At 52.5% G+C, this 17,818-nt stretch overlaps 10 protein-coding genes across 10 annotated transcripts; 7 read left to right on the top strand and 3 right to left on the bottom strand.

The window, feature by feature from the left end:
* Positions 1-118: 118 nt before the first annotated feature.
* Positions 119-1,072, top strand: BCR37DRAFT_401121 (uncharacterized protein; the record flags this gene model as incomplete). Its single annotated transcript, XM_040871826.1, has 1 exon — positions 119-1,072. The coding sequence occupies one exon, from the start codon at positions 119-121 to the stop codon at positions 1,070-1,072; it is 954 nt and encodes a 317-aa protein (XP_040722323.1).
* Positions 1,073-1,192: 120 nt separating this feature from the next.
* Positions 1,193-2,091, top strand: BCR37DRAFT_395549 (uncharacterized protein; the record flags this gene model as incomplete). Its single annotated transcript, XM_040871640.1, has 2 exons — positions 1,193-1,978; positions 2,020-2,091. 2 exons carry the CDS (start codon positions 1,193-1,195, stop codon positions 2,089-2,091), a joined length of 858 nt encoding a protein of 285 aa, XP_040722322.1.
* Positions 2,092-2,378: 287 nt separating this feature from the next.
* On the top strand, positions 2,379-5,102 carry BCR37DRAFT_352095 (kinase-like domain-containing protein; the record flags this gene model as incomplete). The annotated part of the gene is made up of 2 exons (XM_040868104.1): positions 2,379-4,056; positions 4,345-5,102. 2 exons carry the CDS (start codon positions 2,379-2,381, stop codon positions 5,100-5,102), a joined length of 2,436 nt encoding a protein of 811 aa, XP_040722321.1.
* Positions 5,103-5,615: 513 nt separating this feature from the next.
* Positions 5,616-7,090, bottom strand: BCR37DRAFT_389674 (ubiquitin fusion degradation protein UFD1-domain-containing protein; the record flags this gene model as incomplete). The annotated part of the gene is made up of 4 exons (XM_040870760.1): positions 5,616-5,624; positions 5,654-5,836; positions 5,870-5,916; positions 5,947-7,090. 4 exons carry the CDS (start codon positions 7,088-7,090, stop codon positions 5,616-5,618), a joined length of 1,383 nt encoding a protein of 460 aa, XP_040722320.1.
* A 214-nt stretch (positions 7,091-7,304) lies between these two features.
* Positions 7,305-8,288, top strand: BCR37DRAFT_403766 (ubiE/COQ5 methyltransferase family-domain-containing protein; the record flags this gene model as incomplete). Its single annotated transcript, XM_040872032.1, has 2 exons — positions 7,305-8,170; positions 8,192-8,288. 2 exons carry the CDS (start codon positions 7,305-7,307, stop codon positions 8,286-8,288), a joined length of 963 nt encoding a protein of 320 aa, XP_040722319.1.
* A 768-nt stretch (positions 8,289-9,056) lies between these two features.
* BCR37DRAFT_352217 (uncharacterized protein) lies at positions 9,057-9,347 on the top strand (the record flags this gene model as incomplete). Its single annotated transcript, XM_040868113.1, has 1 exon — positions 9,057-9,347. One exon carries the CDS (start codon positions 9,057-9,059, stop codon positions 9,345-9,347), a length of 291 nt encoding a protein of 96 aa, XP_040722318.1.
* Positions 9,348-9,681: 334 nt separating this feature from the next.
* Positions 9,682-10,119, top strand: BCR37DRAFT_338577 (thioredoxin-like protein; the record flags this gene model as incomplete). Its single annotated transcript, XM_040867303.1, has 1 exon — positions 9,682-10,119. A coding segment is annotated over one exon (438 nt), but the record flags the coding sequence as incomplete, so codon positions are not given.
* BCR37DRAFT_175094 (WD40-repeat-containing domain protein) lies at positions 9,829-11,263 on the top strand. The gene has a single exon (XM_040866279.1). It carries the CDS (start codon positions 10,309-10,311, stop codon positions 11,254-11,256), a length of 948 nt encoding a protein of 315 aa, XP_040722316.1. The 5' UTR covers positions 9,829-10,308; the 3' UTR covers positions 11,257-11,263.
* Positions 11,264-14,721: 3,458 nt separating this feature from the next.
* Positions 14,722-15,867, bottom strand: BCR37DRAFT_175096 (uncharacterized protein). Its single transcript, XM_040866280.1, has one exon. The coding sequence runs from the start codon at positions 15,734-15,736 to the stop codon at positions 15,173-15,175; it is 564 nt and encodes a 187-aa protein (XP_040722315.1). The 5' UTR covers positions 15,737-15,867; the 3' UTR covers positions 14,722-15,172.
* On the bottom strand, positions 15,839-17,809 carry BCR37DRAFT_175075 (amino acid/polyamine transporter I). The gene is made up of 2 exons (XM_040866278.1): positions 16,828-17,809; positions 15,839-16,788 (listed from the first exon to the last, which is right to left on the bottom strand). The coding sequence occupies exons 1-2, from the start codon at positions 17,586-17,588 to the stop codon at positions 15,942-15,944; spliced, it is 1,608 nt and encodes a 535-aa protein (XP_040722314.1). The 5' UTR covers positions 17,589-17,809; the 3' UTR covers positions 15,839-15,941.
* Positions 17,810-17,818: the final 9 nt, after the last annotated feature.

Here is a 17,818-nt window from a genome sequence, read left to right as displayed (position 1 = left end):
AGCCTATTGTCCCCATGCTTTTTCTAATTAATCGTGCTTAAATCCATAAAATAGTTACCATTTCACTCGATTTCAAATTCAACTGCAACTGCACACGACCGCGACTCAACACCAAGTCATGTCGAAGCGCTCCGTCGTCTCTGGCCCAGTCAAGGATCCGACAGGCAACTATCCTAAGCTCCTTCGCCTCCTTGACCAGTACTTCCTCAAAGAAGCAGTCCCGGATCGTTCTGCCGTAGCGGCGCTCGATACCCTTGTCCGCATAAATGGCGCCGTTCTAGAGCGCCCAGAGAGTGTCAATCTCCGCTCTATCCGTACAAGCGAGCGCGAGATTCGCACACTCATAGAGTATGGCGGGACAGACATCCTCACACAGATTGGCTGGCAATTTCGCGTGTCACGCATGGAAGAGACGTGGCAACTACCCTATGATGCAGACTTGAGTGTGCTTGGGGAACACCAAGCAAAACTGGTTGAAGCACAGCGCACACTGCAACGTCGGTTTGCAGCAACCAGGCAGGATGCAGCGCAGGCGGTCGCGCGCGAGAAGGAAGCCAAGTTGGCAATTGTACGGCAAATTGAACAAGATGCACTGGATAAGAAGCTGCAGCAGGCAATGCGCAAGGGAGAGCAAGTGCCTGTGAAGCAGAGCTTGGATGAAGCTAGAAAACAGGCCGTTAAGGAGCGTCTTGCACGCCAGCAAAAGAAGCAGCAAGAAGAAGCTGCAGCGGGGAGAGGGGCGAGCAGCCAGGCTTCATCAGAGCAATTACCTGGTTCATTCCCTCAGGATGATCAGATGCGAGAGACAGTCTCTGGCCCTCAATCTGGCCTAGGCTATGATCATCCGGACGACGACCCTGATGAGGACGACTATGACGAAGACGACTCAGATCAAGACATGCCAGCCCAAGGTCGACGTGTGTCGCGCACAGGACTACGCTCTGCAGGCGGAGCTGGTCCTCCGCAGCGACCGCGTCGTACACAGCCGAGTCCCATTGATGTCAGGAAGAAGGAGCCGCCCAAGGAGCGATACCAGGCAGGTACGCATACCCTCGGCGGGCCTTCTGCCTAGATGATAGGAGCATACATAAGTAGCGATAGCAAATGAGTATTGATGTGACTTGGTCGACTGAGCATTCTCCATGCTGACATCATTCAGCGACTTTCACCCATAGCTACACATCTATTGAAAATGCTTGCTCAGCGCTACTTGACTGAGCTGCCGCCGCCCAAGGCCCTCGCTCTCCAGCGTGTTTGCTCTACGCTCGCGCTTGCTGCCATGATTCTTGTGTACATCTCCTTCTCTTTTGGCCAGTACACGCCAACCATATGGCAAATATCGCAAGCGCATCACACTTCATGGACGCCCAATACGCCCATGACGTTGGATCTCTTTCCCGCAGTCTTGTTTCTCTGCCAGTTACTGTATCTTGCACAGCTGCTTGCCTCAAAGAACGAGGCACTCTTGGCGTCTGCTACAAATGGCGTCTCTTACCACTTTGTCGGATTTGGTCTGCTCGAAGTCGCCTTCATTGTGCTCTGGGTGAAGCAGCACTTTGTATGGTGTGTCCTGGTCCAGTCCATCAATCTGGCTCACCTCATCATCCTCTACCGGCGACTAGGGCCCACGCCGTATGCAGCCACGACAACCAATGCCAAGAACCTCTATGTTCAAATCCCCACAGTCAAGCTGCCTATTGCGTTGTGCACCTACAACATTGTGCATGCGCTGTCCATCTGTCTCGAAACAAAACACGTCCGTCGCTCGCCTCTGCACTTCATGCCACTCGCAGTCATTGGCTTGTTGATGCTGCTTGCTGTCTTTAGAAATCGAGATGCATTACTGGGCCTGCCACTCAGCTACTTGCTCTTCTCACTCGGCACTGAGCAGTACCGTCACCCGCACGGGGACCATGTCACTTGGATCATGGCGTTCAGCTATGCATCGCTGCTGCTTGTCCTCAGTATCTTCATCGGGGTATGTTTTTGGCTGTCTATGGATGCCATGCTAACAATCAGGTGCCGAGACTGCGCTATGCGAGTGGTCTTCATACAGCAGAGACACCGGAGCAGCGGCCTCTTCTTTCCTAGCCTCTCTCTGAACTCTAGAGCATCCCTTAGCCTGTACTTGATCTGATCTCTTCCACTTTGCTGCAAACAAAAATATCACAAGTCAACCACGACGACCACGACCACAAGCCTCCATATTCAGCTTCGCTCTCCATTGCCAAGCAGCGGGATCTTCGTGCGGCTGGCTCAGTCTTCTATCGGCGCGCTATTCTCTGTATTTACACAGCATCGACTCCTCCTACTCGCCTTTATCCAGTGTCTAGACACGCGCGCATCACCGTGTCGTAACGCCAATCACAGCAGCCATCATGGCCGCCGCAGTCGCGCAGCAACACCAGCATACTCTTCCCTCTGACCCGTCACGCATCAGTACAAACTCCAACACCTCGCATACCCATCATGAACACAAGACACCCGTCAAACGGCGCAATCTCGGTGATTGGGACCTGGAAAAGACCATTGGCGCTGGATCGATGGGGAAGGTGAAACTAGCACGGCATCACATTACGGGCGAGCAATGCGCCGTCAAGATCATCCCGCGTGTTCGGCAGCGAGAAGGTGCAGCGCGTGATCCGAGTGAGCAAAAGAAGCGCGATCATGATGAGAGTAAAGAGATTAGGACGATTCGAGAGGCGGCCATCTCGACCCTCCTCAGTCATCCGTACATCTGCGGCATGCGCGAGATGATGATTATGTCGCATCATTACTATATGCTGTTTGAGTATGTCGACGGCGGACAAATGCTCGACTACATCATCTCCCATGGCAAGCTCAAGGAGAAGGGCGCTCGTAAGTTTGCTCGACAGATTGCAAGTGCCCTCGACTACTGCCACATCAATTCTATTGCGCATCGCGATCTCAAGATTGAGAATATCCTCATCTCAAAGGAAGGCGACATCAAAATCATTGATTTCGGCCTGTCAAACTTGTACTCCCCGCGCTCACAGCTGTCGACTTTTTGCGGTAGTCTTTACTTTGCAGCACCCGAGCTCCTCAATGCAAAACCCTACATCGGTCCAGAAGTCGACATTTGGTCTTTTGGTATTGTGCTGTATGTCCTTGTATGCGGCAAAGTCCCTTTCGATGACCAAAACATGCCTGCACTGCACGCCAAAATCAAGCGTGGCCTGGTCGAGTATCCCAACTGGCTCTCTGCTGAATGTCGACACCTCCTCTCGCGCATGCTTGTGACGGATCCTTTGCAGCGCGCCAAGATGGACGAAGTCATGCAGCACCCTTGGATGCTCAAGGGCTACGATGCACCGCTCGGCAATTTCGCAATCAAGCGAGAACCGCTTTCACTACCGCTCGATCAGCAAGTCATCAACGGCATGACGGGCTTTGACTTTGGCGACCCTGCAAAAATTGAAAAGACCCTCACAGATGTGCTCACCTCTGAAGCGTATCTGGAAGCAGTCAATAGTCACTTGGAGCACAGTAGCAGACAATCAAAGGATATGCTGCACGATGACCCAACGCGCGCGTACCACCCACTCATCTCCATCTACTTTCTCGTCCAGGAAAAGCAGGCCAGAGATAAACAAGCACGCGACCCACCCAAACCCATTAATAACAAGACAAGCTTGCAACTACCAGCGATTCCGGTGCCTGAAGTAGCACATGCGGCAGATGCCAGCTACGAAGTACGTCCACCGCCACCGGCAGAAGCACATATCGCGCGTCGTCCACCCGTCTCACAATCTTCTGCGGCGGCTGCTGCTGCGCGTGCTCGAGCACGGACGCATGGTGAAGCGGAAGTACGTGATGCTTTGCAACAAACGCATCTATCAGCACCTACCTCATCGACGCCTCCGGGCGTGGAGAACAAGTTGTCTGGCTTGTTTAGACGCATGTCATCGCGTCGTTATCGGGCAGACAAGTCGCAGTCGACTTCCTTTCCTGCAGTCACGATGGGATCCTCTGCACCAGCCTCGGCAGCTCCCGTCTTGGCAACACCACGTAAATCGCTGAGTGGTCGGCACTCGCGTGATGAAAGCGGATCCGGAACGCCTGCGCAAGATGCAAAACTCGGTCGTGCGGCCAGTGTCAGTACTGCACGGCCGCTGTATATTCCACCCAGCAACGGCCTGCATCAGGCAAGTGGCTCATCGTTTACGCCACATCGCGAGGAAACCTCCACTTCAGTGGATGATCACTCTGCTGGTGCAAAAGCACACGCGCTTCGTGCTCAATCACTGGGTGGCGCACGTGGTGAACAGTTGCGTGCAAGTCGTCGCAACCATGGACGGCCTATTGAATCGATTGCATCGCCAGTCTTGGTGGAGCAAGTTATGACGGGAACAGGCCGCACGCCTCCCACCTCTGCAGCCGAGCCAACGAGTCTACAGCCGACCTCTCAGGAGGGACCTAAATCACCTGATGAGTATGTTCAGCGGACCAGCCTCAAGGGTCTATTTTCTGTTTCAACAACGAGTAGTAAGAGCCCGCAGGTGATTCGATTGGATCTTGTTCGGACGTTGGATCGATTGGGTGTGCAACACAAGGATGTCAAGGGCGGGTATGCATGCATGTACAGACCTAGCATCGAACAAGCGCCTACGAGCACATCAGAACCTTTACCAATGACACAAGGCATGCCTGCGTCGCCTGCCGCTGTGGCCGTCTCTGATCCTATGGAGACAAGTTCGCCGAGCGGTCTTGCGCGCACGTCGAGTATCATGCGTAGGAAGTTGTCCTTTGCGCGTGGTCCGCGACATCGCGCCAATTCGAGTACGTTGCAGCAACAGCAAAAAGCGATTGATTTTGCAGATGAATCAACGGAGGATATGCTACAGCCGGAAAATCCCATGACGGGCACATCAGCAGTGGTTGGCAGTCAGGATGGTGCGCATTTGAGCTTGAGTACGACGGTGAGTGGTAATCATTCAGACGCCCTTGCTGTACGCTTCGAGATTTATGTGGTCAAGGTGCCTTGGTTTGCATTGTACGGTGTGCAATTCAAGCGCGTTGCCGGCAATAGCTGGCAGTACAAGTCATTGGCGAGCAAGATTCTGCAAGAGCTGCATTTGTAGATGGAGACGTTGAGGCTTCCTCTCTTTAATTGTAATAGCAGTGAGCCCTTTTTTTCTAATTATGCTGTTTCTGCTATAGAAGGCGCTTCACGTTGTAACCACGCATGCACGGCGTCAATAGAGGCAGAGGACGCAGCATCGCCGTTGGAGATGGCACAATCGGCTGCGCGTCGACACCATGCCTCTGCATACCGTCCCTCTGCCGCCACAAACTCAGCAACACTCGCTTTACAGTGCATCCCTTGACTCACACAAAATAGAAATGCCTTGTCTTCTTTGGCGCGCGTGAGGAATTGGGCGGCGAGCGCCTGTTTGCCTTGTTGTGCCAATGCCGGATTCGCCGTGATGCACGCGGATGTATTGTGACAGCCGGGCCGCTTACAACCCGACAAGAGCTGTAGTAAGATGCGACGTTGCACGCGACGCCAGAGTCCCGACTGTGCGGCATCGTCCAAGGTCGTTGCATGCAGCGGCCCATAACATGTCGCACACAATCCGAGTGTTGCATTGCCATCACTCACACTCGCAACACATTGTAGGTTTGCACACACCTTGGGCAGATTGCGTGTCAGTCGTTGTGAATCGTGGAAGCGTTGATGTGTAGCGACATCCTTGAGCTTGATGAGACGTCGACAACCCATCACGTCACATTGGATCGTGCGTGCACCACACTCTACTTCATGTGGCGTGAATCCGCGTTCTTTGTCCATGTAACCAAGTGTGCTGAGATCGCCCTGGGGTAGTAGCAGATGACAGAATTGACATACTCTTAGACGCAGAGAGCAAGTGGTTGCCCTATGCTGTGCCGCGAGGGCTACATTGGGAAAAGATTCGCCACACGTACACGTTTGAGGAGTGTGAAGGCGCTCAATGTGGTATGCACTGCTTCCTTCATACACCTCGCCACAAACTTCACAGTGCTGATGTGGTCGAGTGATGGCATGCGGTTGATGGCACACAGCACAGCGTTTTGTATTGCGCACACAGTGGCGTTCATGCAGAAATAGGTTCGCTGCTGGAATGGCTTCATTGCAATTGGGACATTGCTTGTGTGTTTCTGGTATTGTCTTTGGTTGTCGTTGCTGAGAGACCGTCAGAGTGTGAGCGCCCGTTATGGACAGGTAAAGCGTATCGGAAGACTGCAACGCTGTATTGCCGGGAAAAATGTCAATAGTCTTTCGGACACAACCTCGCAAGTCTGACCAGATGTGGCGGTGTAGTGTTGGCTCTGGATGCGTATCCATAACCAATTCTGCATCTGCTTCGGCTTGTGCAGAGATGTAGAGTGGCGCTGACCGATCCCAAGTGCTCAGCGTATACTGCGCTGTGCTTGATCCTGCGACCTGCTCTCCCAAGACAAGTGGAGGTGCTACCTCTTGCTGGACATTGGCATCAAGCGTCTCTTGTGCGTGTTGATCCGAGAGGGGCGTCAAGTCCACCTCGAGGTCTGTATCGACGATACACACGCCCTGAGCGTCTTCAGGCTTCAACGCATCCACCAGAAACCGTTCACTCCTGCCACGTAGCCTGACGATATCGCCCTTTGTGAGACAGGTATAGGCGCTCCTGAATGCCCCTTCCAAGGCCGTCTTCCAATCCGTTGTAAGGCTGTAGCCTGATGCGAATGGTCGTAGCAAGACGTACTCACCCTTTGGCAGGATCGTATGCGTGATGGTCACTTGATGCGCTGCCACATCGCGCAAGTCTTTGCCATCACGCGTAGACGCCGTGATACCTAGATTGTCCAGGACAACAGGCGGGAAGACAACGGTGCCTTCGTCGGCGTCAAACTCCTGAACACCGACATGCGTGAGTCTGCCTGCATGACTGCGCACTGCAAATGTCAGTGGCGACGGAAGCTGGCCATGCGCATGTCCCTGTAGGAGCGCTTCAAGGATGGATTGTGGAAGGATGCACTTGTCGCTTGCATCCGGTAATGTTTTGCTGCCCTTGACGGCGAGCAGGACCATCTGCTTCATCTGCAGCATTTGCTGGTCATGGCTTCGTTCAATACAACGATGCAGCTGCTCACTTATAGGCGCGACTTGATGGCCAGCTCGTGTGCAGGATGACGCGTCCAGAGAAATTCTCGAAGGAAAGACGACGACGACTACTTAATACTAGACTGTAGTCTGTTGCTAGTCTGTAGGCAGTGCATCTGTCATCATGACGAAGCTAGGAATGTATAGACAGGCAGGGACCATGCGCCTAGCTACACAATGCGCAGTCCATGCAGCACGGATACCACGGCGCTGCATAGGAACAGACAACAAGGGCAGCAGCGATAAAGATACACATTTCGGATTCAAGACGATTCCCGAGCAGCTCAAGGAGAGCATGGTCGGGCAGGTCTTTAGCTCTGTCGCTTCTTCCTATGATCGGATGAACGATGTCATGTCCCTCGGCATTCATCGTTTATGGAAGGACGACTTTGTCAAGGGCTTACGACCTGGTTCGCGCGGCAACTTTGCACCGATGAAGATCCTCGATGTTGCTGGTGGCACGGGCGATATTGCCTTTCGCCATTTGGACTATGCGACAGATGTCCAATTTGACCATGAGACATCTGTGGAGGTGGTGGATATCAATCCAGAGATGCTGCAGGTGGGTGAACGACGTGCGCTACAAACACGGTATGCAGGCACGGGGCGTATCTCGTTTAAAGTACAAAATGCAGAGCACCTGACAGAAGTCCCCTCAGAGTCTGTGGATCTCTATACGATTGCCTTTGGTATTCGCAATGTCACGCATATCGACAAGGTACTCGAGGAAGCATTTCGAGTGCTCAAACCAGGCGGTGTCTTTGCCTGCCTCGAGTTTTCCAGTGTCAAGCCTGCACCACTTGCTGCACTCTATCAACGGTATTCATTCAGTGTCATTCCAATCATGGGCCAATTGGTGGCAGGTGACCGTGACTCGTACCAGTACCTGGTGGAGTCTATTCAGAAATTCCCAAACCAAGAGACGTTTGCCCGGATGATACAGGATGCGGGTTTCTTGGTGAGTGGACCAGGCTACAGAGACTTGAGCTTCGGGATCGCAGCGATCCACACGGGCGTCAAGCCAAAGTCTGCAGCAGCTGCAGTCAGGCCGAGGCAGGAGGAATCAAAGCCTGCTGAGGTGAAGGAGGATATGCAGGAGAAGCTGCGGAAGGAGGATGCTGAGCCTGCTGTGATTGCAAGCTAGTCCAGCTACATCTATAGTAGATTCTATACATACTCAGCACTCAAGTAGACTCGAAGCTGTTCCTGAAGCTTCAAAAATATTTCTTGATGTCATGACTCGAGACCACCACAAAAAAGACCAAGTCTAGTAGTCTACTTCCAGTCTACCTCGACGCAGGCCATGTACAGGAGACTTCTGACCCAAGCAAGCATACGGCAGACACTCGCCGTGACCTCGCTTGTGGCCTATGCAACGTACAAGCTACAACCGCAACGCACACTACGACTGGATGCAGAGTCATCGACATTCGACGCCCTCAAGGAAAAAGCATTAGATGCAGCAGGGAGTGTCAAGGATGCCGTGAAGCAGCGTAACCCACTGAAACCCGAAAGTCCAGCAGGTGTTGCAGGTGCGAAGACGAGTGTGAATCCCAACACCTCGATGAATCACGGTCAGGGCAGTAGTGGTGCGGTGGCGGCACCGCATGATGTGGGCGTTGTTGCTGGTGCTGAGAAGAAACGGCAGGATGCCAGCAGTAATACCTCAACGAATGAACAAACGGGTGAGGCGAAGAAGGGGGGCGGTACCGGTGCCAAGATTGCAAGCGGTCATGGAGACGATGGGTCACCCAATGCTGATTTGCAGGCGCATGCAGCAGCGCCTGTTGAGGGAGAAAAGAAGAAGCGGAAGAAGAAGAAGAGTAAAAAGGCACCGACGTCACCTGAGGGCGAAGCTGCTCGTTCAGCCGGCGCAACGGGTGCTGGCCTGACGGAAGGCGTTGCTGCTGGTATGCAAGAAAAGGAGGAGGAAGCTTCCCAGGAACAGGCCTTCAATGAGGAAACAGGTGAAATCAACTGGGACTGTCCGTGCCTGGGTGGCATGGCGCATGGTCCGTGTGGTGAGCCCTTCAAGGCTGCCTTCTCCTGCTTCGTGTACAGCAAGGAAGAGCCCAAGGGTAAAGAGTGTCTCGACAAGTTCCGTGACATGCAAGAGTGCTTCAGGGAACATCCTGAGATCTACGGCAGCTTGGTGGACGACGATGAGACCCCAGAGGGCAAGGTCGTCGAGGTTGAGCGGTAATCTGTGTCGTGATCTATAGCATACATCTCCCTCGTCTCTGCTTCTTGACCTCACGACACTCCTTCACTTGATTGCTTGGACGAGATTCAGCTCCTTGTACTGCCAGCTATCTCTCTACTAGACGCTATAAAGACAGATGGCCAACACGGGCGATGCACTCGTTAATCACCTCGCTGATACCCATGCAGACGCGCTAGTTGCTGCACATGGCCGCACAGAAGATGTCGACGATGCTGCTTTGCTCGATGCGCTCGATAGCTTTGATGACTCTGCCTACCGCAGTGATCGTCTACAGCAGCTCTCCAAGGAGATTAAGCAGCAGCAGCATCTAAGTGCAGGACACGGCACCTACGTTGAGATTATGGATGAAAAAGCTGTGCTGGATGTGACAACGTCCACAGATCGCTGTGTCGTGCACTTCTTCCACAAGGACTTTGCACGCTGCAGCATCATGCATCGGCATCTCGAGCAACTTGCCAGAAAACACATCGAGACACGCTTCCTGAAGGTGGATGTGGAGCAAGTCCCCTTTTTGGTGACACGCCTCGAGATTCGCGTCTTGCCGTGTGTGATTCCATTTGTCAAGGGAATTGGCAAGACGCGCATCTTGGGCTTTGAGGGACTCGGTGGGGATGCGTTCCGGACGGGGACGCTGGAGCTGGTGCTGCAGCGTGCAGGTGTGCTTCAGGGACTGCGCGGGGATGCGGCATTGGAGGAGGGCAAGCGGTCAATCATGGGTTATGCAGAGCGGGAGGAGGAGTATGACAGTGACGAGTGAGCGAGGCCATGGCTATGGATATGGTCGTAAATACCTGGCTACGGTCATGGATTTGGTGGATGATCCTGGACTTGAACTTCAACGCGCCAGCACAACACATCCAGGACAACACACCAGATACATCTACCTAGCGCTAGCTCAGTCTTAGCCATATACTAGCAAGCAGCTCGCTAGACACTCAAGATGGCGACCACAACGCAAACCACTGTCACCGTTGAAACGGCACACGGCGACATGATCCACGACTGTGTCCTCGATTACTACGGCAAACGCCTCGCGACGTGCTCCTCCGACAAGACCATCAAGATCTTTGAAATCATCCCTCCCACAACGGCTGGTGGTCAAGCACAGCATCAACTCCTCCAGACGCTGCGTGGGCATGAAGGACCCGTCTGGCAAGTCGCTTGGGCACACCCTAAATTCGGGACACTCCTAGCGAGTGCCGGGTATGATGGTAAGATCTTCATCTGGCGTGAACAATCTGGACAATGGTCCAAACTCGCGGAACACCATCTCCATGCGGCATCTGTGAATAGCGTTGCTTGGTCGCCGCATGAACAAGGCGCCGTATTGGCATGCGCTAGTAGTGATGGGAAAGTGTCCTTGCTTGAATTCAAGGAAGACGGATCGTGGGATACACGCACACTGGCTGCTCATGCTATTGGTTGTAATGCAGCGAGTTGGGCACCTGCACAAACTGCAGGATCCCTCGTCTCCACCATCAAACCAGCCGGTGCGGAAGAAACCAGGCGATTCGTCTCTGGTGGGTGCGACAATCTCGCCAAGATTTGGAAGTTTGATGCAGCATCCGCAACGTATGTGGTGGAAACGACACTCGAGGGACACACCGACTGGGTGCGTGATGTCGCTTGGGCGCCCAGTATCGGTCTCCCGAAAAACATCATTGCAACGGCAGGACAAGATCGCATGGTTTACTTATTCACGCAGGCACAGGGACAAACCAATTGGCAACGCCAACCACTGCAGGAAGAACCCTTTGCCGATGTCGTGTGGCGCGTGAGCTGGTCAGAGTCTGGTGGTTTACTTGCAGTTTCGTGCGGCAATGGCAAGATTTACGTGTACAAGGAGACAGTCTCTGGATGGGAGGAAGTCAAGCAGATTGCTTCATAAGGCCTTTATGTAGCTAAGTAAAGACTGCATCTGCCACTTCATCTGCGAGTGTGTATAGCAGGTGCGTATTCAGCGTCCGGTTTTGCAAGGCTCGAAAGACCGTGCGAAGTGCTGTATCAGGGATATACGGAGGCAGCGAAGACTTGCATGTAGCAAAGGCCAGCTCTCGCTCACGTCGTTTGTCTTCTGTTGAACGCACAGGGGCAGAGCCCATGCCAGAATCCACCATGGCCAACTTATCCAACAAAACAGTCTCCAACTGCACGAGCCACGCTCGCATTGCTTGTGGTCGTGTCAGGTGCATCACCTGATCTCTTAACCTTCCCTCAATCGTTCCTCCCAGAATCTGCTGTAGGACCAGCACCACAGCACGCTTCTGTATCCACTTGCCACGATCACGCAAGTCAAAGGCCTCAAGTATCAAGTTGACAATAGGCTTGGCAAATGAAGACAGCGGACCATCATCACTGTCTTCTTGAGCGTGCCCAAGTGGTGCAGGATGTATATCGCGCAAGTCAGGATGACTCCCACTCGATTGTGGCATCTCCTCTGAGCCTTCCAGCAACGCAAACAATTTGGCAACACCATCGCGAGGATCTGTGAATGTCATGAAATTCTCCAAGACGGAGCGATGGCGTCTTTTGGGAAAATGCTGCGTGTGCTGGCTCAAAAATGCGCGCAATTCAGTAGACCTGCACAGACGTTCGTCTGCAAGCAAGCTTCTCAAAAACGCCTCGAGAAGTGGACGTCGTACTTCACTGACTGACTTGAGTCGGTTCAGCTGCTTCCTGGGAAACTCAAATGTCGCAACGTGTGGAAAACGCTGCTTCAGACGGTTGTAGAGCTCATTGAACTCTGAATAGCGACGTGCAATGATCCAACCGGCTTCAGAGCCATCTGTTGCTCGGCGTCTCACTTCAATAAGGTAGGCCGTGTACTCGCCCTCTTGATCCCGGTGCATCACATACGAGTCAATAGACACACGCGATCGCCCAAACAACTCTTGTTCATCGAGTTGCAATGCAAATTGTGCCTTTTGATTCTCCAGCTTATTGAGCTCTTGCGTGATTTGGTGCTGCGACTCTTCCATGACACGAACGTCACTCTCAGTCGTTGTTGTATTGGCCAGCAAGTGTCGAATAAGTGAAAGATGATCTGTGCGTTTCTTGATCTCTTGATTGAGGTGGGCGATACGCTCAACAAGCTCCAAATCGCCTGGCTCAGCAGCGATAATGTCGTCACACCGTAGTGGCGAGGCTGGCCGAGAAGGCGTAGCAACGAGCAAGTCATGCAACGCATTCTCCACACGTTCCACCACTTCCTCATCCTCGTCCGTGTGATCGTTGCTCGAATCAAAACTTGGTCGTCCGTTTATGTAGAAGAGCTCACTGCGCATGGCATCGCATGACTCGTCTTCATCCACGATCATCTTCATGTATAGTTTTGAGTTCTTGAATTTTGGAAAGTCCTCTTGTTCAAGTGTCTGGTGCGCTCTTCTTGCAATCGCTTGTAGAATTTCATTTGCCTCGCCGTCATAGTCGTGGGGTTCATTCGCGATGTAGTTGGTGAGGTATGTCCGCTCTTGCTGTGTGATGGCCAGCACGGAGCTGCTCAGAAATTGTCGACAGAGAAGCTCAACCTCCGTCTTGAAAAGATGTTGGCCTTCCAGTAAGGCACTTGGTTTCGGAACTTGTATCAGAAAATCCAGCAAATCAGATCGTCCTTGATCTTCAAGATACTCTCTCAGGTAAGTAGACCCATGTACCAAAGTCTGATCGAAGCTCATCTGTGTTGGAGTACCAAGAGAAGTCGATTGTCGCTGAACGCCACTCAACAAAGCTACACGCGACTCGAGCAATGCCAATGCTTTGTGGAGAGGTGCTTCTTCCTTTGTTGTATGCCTGATGTACGAAGGCGTCGCAACCAGCATCTCTTGCCTTAGGGCAACCAATTCTCGCCGCATGCAAATCAAGTCGGCGAGTTGACTGCACTTGCGAATCTTGCGATACACACGATCCCACTCTTTCGGCTCACCGGACACGAGCAACTTTTCAAGCCGCGGAGCCTTCTTGCGTCGACTGAATCGCTTTTTCATAGTGGGCGACTCCACCGTTTGCTCCTCGAGGACTGTTCGAAACCGTTTAATTTTGGCACGCTCTTGAATCGCTTGTCCAGTATGCAGCACGATGAGCTGATTCCAAAAGTCAGGATCTGTGAGCATATCAAACAGCGGGTAGAGGACACTACACGCCATTAGCTCACGCAACAGCGTATAAACAAGCTGTGACGCTTCACCCGGTGGCAGCAGTGCATGGAGTAATTTAGGAACAATCCCGTCTCGTAGAGCTGCCTGTTGCGCTTCACGAGAAGTGCACGTACTTGAGACTTTTGTTGCTCTGTGTAGACGCCCGCCTCTGTAGCTTTGCGCAATGGCTTCTGCCTCTAGTTCAGAACCCGCTTCAAACGGCGTATCGAGGCGTCTGACGGACGCTTCCGCATTGTGAAAGTCTGCAAGGTGTTGTGTCAGGATGGGAACGGCGCGACGTACCAAGATGGCAACAATGTCACGCGAGACGAGACGTTCTTTACATTGCCTCGCAACGGTACGCAGTAAAACCTCGACCGTATTCGGGAAGAGGTGGCGTTTCGAGATGTGAACAAACCACGAGTGCAAGGTGCCGACAAGAACGATCGACAAGACTTTTGTGAATTGTTCTTCCAGTGCTGTGTTGTCTGGGAAGAGCGGCACGATGGGCGCTTCGTAGATGTGAGTATTGAATGAATTTTCATTCACTGGACCATCCGCGGGTGCGAGTGTGCGTTCCCGCATAGAAGACGGATAGCGGTACACATGTGATTCTGACCAATGTATTGCCTTGCGCGCTGCATAAAGGATGAGAGCTATAGGCGCGAACCAAAGCAATCCGAGTAATAAGCTGAGCTTCAGGTGTTTGAGAACGAATGCAAGCGGTAAAGCAGCGATGGCAAGGACACCTACTTGAATATTTCTCATTTCAGTAGGCCGTATGAAGCATCGATGAGCATTAGGGGCCCATGGCCATATCAATGACAGCTTGGGAGTAGTCAAGATGCTTGGCAATGCTCAATTTTGGATTTTAGATTTTAGCCGACGGCCAAGATGGACAATCTGAACATGCAGTGCCAGGGCCAGTGGTTGGTGAACATTGAACAAGCAATACCTGATCGGGTGAAGACGTTCACCAACAATCACGCAACATTAACGGAGCTCACTGATGACCCAGTACACACTCAGAGCCACAAACATGCAGACATCTTAATGAAGTATGTGCGAAACCGCATCAAAAGTGGCCACATTGGCGTGACTGAGATCTGCTTTGGTGTGAATCGATCGGACATGTTCACCAAGGCGCTTGGAGCCCATTGGCAGCCTCAGCTGCAGCACTAGGCCTTTTCAAGAAGTTCGTGGCATACTGAGAAAGGGGTGCACCTCTTTCGGGGCAAGTGTTGAGCAAGGCGTGAGACATTTTCTCACTGGGAATACGCCGAAAGACATATATAACAGCCTAACAGCCTAACAGCCTAACAGGCCATCTGCACTTTCTCATCTAGTAATGCATTTGGTATTTCAACTCTGTTGCTTGTTCTAACAAGCAGAGTTGAAAACAACAGATAAAAAGGCCCATTGATTCTCGGATGTTGTCTCATCGTTCGGCAGCCCCAGACGATGATCTGACGACCCGGTGGTCCTGGTAGACCCGGAAAATCGGCCGGTGGCCCCAGCCAACGAACAAGCTACACCAATGCAGCAGTCCACGCCTGATATGCAGGCCTGAGTCTCATGACCACATCTGGTCTATGGCCTCCCATTCTTGGACTTCCCATTCTCCCGTCATACGTCGGGTGCTTGCAACCTGACAATGCGACGCTGCGCCAGTCAATTGACACGCTCAGCGAAGTTCCCTCTCAAGAAGTATGGATCAAATGTTGCCCAGCGCACATACAAGACGGCCAGTGAGGTAGAAGATGAAGGTGGATGCACATGAATCAAAAAAACAGCCGTTGAGACCGGCAGGAGCACTAACGGAGACGTGCCCGAGTTCTTGATGGCAAGAATTAACTGCCTGATGAAGTCAAACCAATTTGACCCATCCTTTTTGAGTGGTGACTTGCTGAGCGTGTCAATGGATTGGCGCAGCGTCGCGTTGTCAGGTTGCACACACCCGACGTATGACGAATCCCCGGGAATGGGAAGTCCAATGATGGGAGCCATAGACCAGATGTGGTCATGAGACTCAGGTTCCACTGGTAGCAGTGGTGCACGAACGACTCGAGACGGAGTTGCTGCGAACAGGGGAGTCTGCTGCTCCATCAGGTACTGTTGAACAGTAGCTGCAGCCTGCATATCAGGCGCAAATCGTTGCATTGGTGCAGCTTGTTCGTTGGCTGGGGTTACCGGCCGAATTTCTGGGGATACCAGGTCGTCTGGGTTGCCAGACATTGAGACGACATCGGAGAAACGACGGGACTGTACTCTGTTGTCCTCTGAGCGAACGAACAAGCAACAGAGTTGAAATATTAAATATTGAATGAGTTACTAAATTAGAGGGTGCAGATAGCCTGCTATACAGCACGTCTCACACCTTGCTCAACAGCAATCGCCATGGTTGTGATGAATATGATGATAGACAAGAATCAGACTACTTCTACAAACTTGCATCCTCCTTCTTCCTCGGAGACTCATTCGAGCCAGTCTCTGCCAAATGACCATCCAATGTACTAACCGGCATGACATGATTGCCTCCCTCTGCGCCCACCTGCAACAATTGTGGTCCACGAAAGTTCTTACGACCCCAAATCAGGTACCACGACAGCGAGCAGATTGCACTAAAGGCAAAGATGACACTTGCGTAGTTCATGGCGCCTGGATCAGTCACTGGCACTGCTGTTGGCATGCAAAACAAGACAATCGCCAGGAAGATCCATGCAACGGTAATCAAGTTAATGATAATACCAATCTTCCCAAGCTTGAAGGCTGCATCAGCAACCAGATGTCTGCCACGAATAACAAGCACCAGAATAGGCACGCCGTAACTCGCCGAAAGGCAAATGGTGGCGACACCGGTAAAAGCGTTAAAGGCCGCTGCACTGCCCAGATAAATCAGTCCTAGCAGCCCTTGAATAATGGTACAAGCAATCAGTGCATTGAGGGGCACATTCAGCTTGACTTTTGACCACAGCCCACTGCCAGGAACTGCACCGTCGCGTGAGAATGCATACAAGTTTCGTGACGTTGCCGTCAAACTGCCAACAGCGGCAAAGAAGAGGATACCCAGAATAAGGAACAATAAGCCGAAACCACCTCCTGCACTGCCTGTTGCTTGCTTGAAGATGTAACCAATCGGCTGACCTGTGCTGACGCCGAGAGCCAGATCAATGTCTGGCAGTACAAATAGGACTGGAATGAGATAGATGACACCCGTGATGCCCGCTGCAGCGACACTCAGGACAATCGCTTTGGGTACCTCCCGCTCGGGATTGCATACCTCTTCACTATCCTGTTAGCTTGAATATCAAGAGAGTGTAACATACCAGCAACTGGCTACAAGGCCGTAGCCTGTGAGTGTGTACGCAGCTTGGAGCAGTCCAACAAAGAAAGACCATCCAGGAGCCCATCCAGCGCGGGAAGTGTCATAGTTTGAAAAGACAAAGTCTGCTGAGCGCCTGCCACCACGAGCCATTGTCAAGATTGTCACGACAATCACAATGACAGACGCGCCAGTCCAGTAGATGCAGATTTGGTTGATTTCCTCGAGGTAGGCGGCCAGGAAAACATTGACCGCAAGAGCAATGAGGAGGACAGCCCAGTACATCAACACGACTTGCCAGGGCTTTGGTGCAAAGTCTTCATTCCACAAACCAATGGCAGATAGGATGAGTTGACCACCTGAGAAGCAGATGGAAGTCGTGACCGTTAAATTGCCAATCAGACCCAACCAGCCCGTGATGTACGAGACGAGCGGCGCCCATTTGGGCGTACACAGCATAGCTGACCAAAAGTAGACGCCGCCACTTGTTGGATAGCAACTGCAAATTTCTGCAAGCGACGCACCGATACATAGGGAGATGATGCTGACGAAGATCCATCCATACAGCACGGTGACCGGCCCGCCGTTGATGAGACTATAGGACAAGGTTGTACTCGAGCCAAAGGGTACTGCCATGATGGCAAAGGACAGACCGAGGACGGCCATCATGGAGAGTTTCCTGGGAAGCTCCGACTTGTATCCCATCTGCGCGAGCCTCTCATCGGCATGCACACCGGGGACGCCCTTCTCCACTAGTTCTGTCATGTCGAGATGCGGCTCGATGATGTCAAGGGAGGGAACAGGAGAACAGGAAAGAATGCGCAACACGAGTCAATGCAGCAGAGTCGAGCTGCAGAGCCAGGGCTAAGGTGTAGTAGGAAGAAGCAGAGGAGGCCGGCGCTGTCTGATCCCGCTGCTGCTGCTGCTGCTGCTGTTGTACACTGCGGCCAAGCGAGATAGCGATAATCTGGGGCACGGCGTGTGATTGGCTGCTT

Source organism: Protomyces lactucae-debilis (genome assembly GCF_002105105.1).
Source record: "Protomyces lactucae-debilis strain 12-1054 chromosome Unknown BCR37scaffold_26, whole genome shotgun sequence".
Lineage (NCBI taxonomy): Eukaryota > Fungi > Ascomycota > Taphrinomycetes > Taphrinales > Protomycetaceae > Protomyces > Protomyces lactucae-debilis.
This window is presented reverse-complemented; position numbering and strand designations above follow the sequence as displayed.

Excerpts from the sequence above, each read along its gene's own strand:
- BCR37DRAFT_175094 (XM_040866279.1), top strand. The coding sequence starts at position 10,309 with ATGGCGACCACAACGCAAACCACTGTCACCGTTGAAACGGCACACGGC.
- BCR37DRAFT_175096 (XM_040866280.1), bottom strand. The coding sequence starts at position 15,736 with ATGTCTGGCAACCCAGACGACCTGGTATCCCCAGAAATTCGGCCGGTA.
- BCR37DRAFT_175075 (XM_040866278.1), bottom strand. The coding sequence starts at position 17,588 with ATGACAGAACTAGTGGAGAAGGGCGTCCCCGGTGTGCATGCCGATGAG. Across the intron at positions 16,789-16,827 it reads GGCCTTGTAGCCAGTTGCTG|TGAAGAGGTATGCAATCCCG; the intron begins GTATGTTACACT and ends CTAACAGGATAG.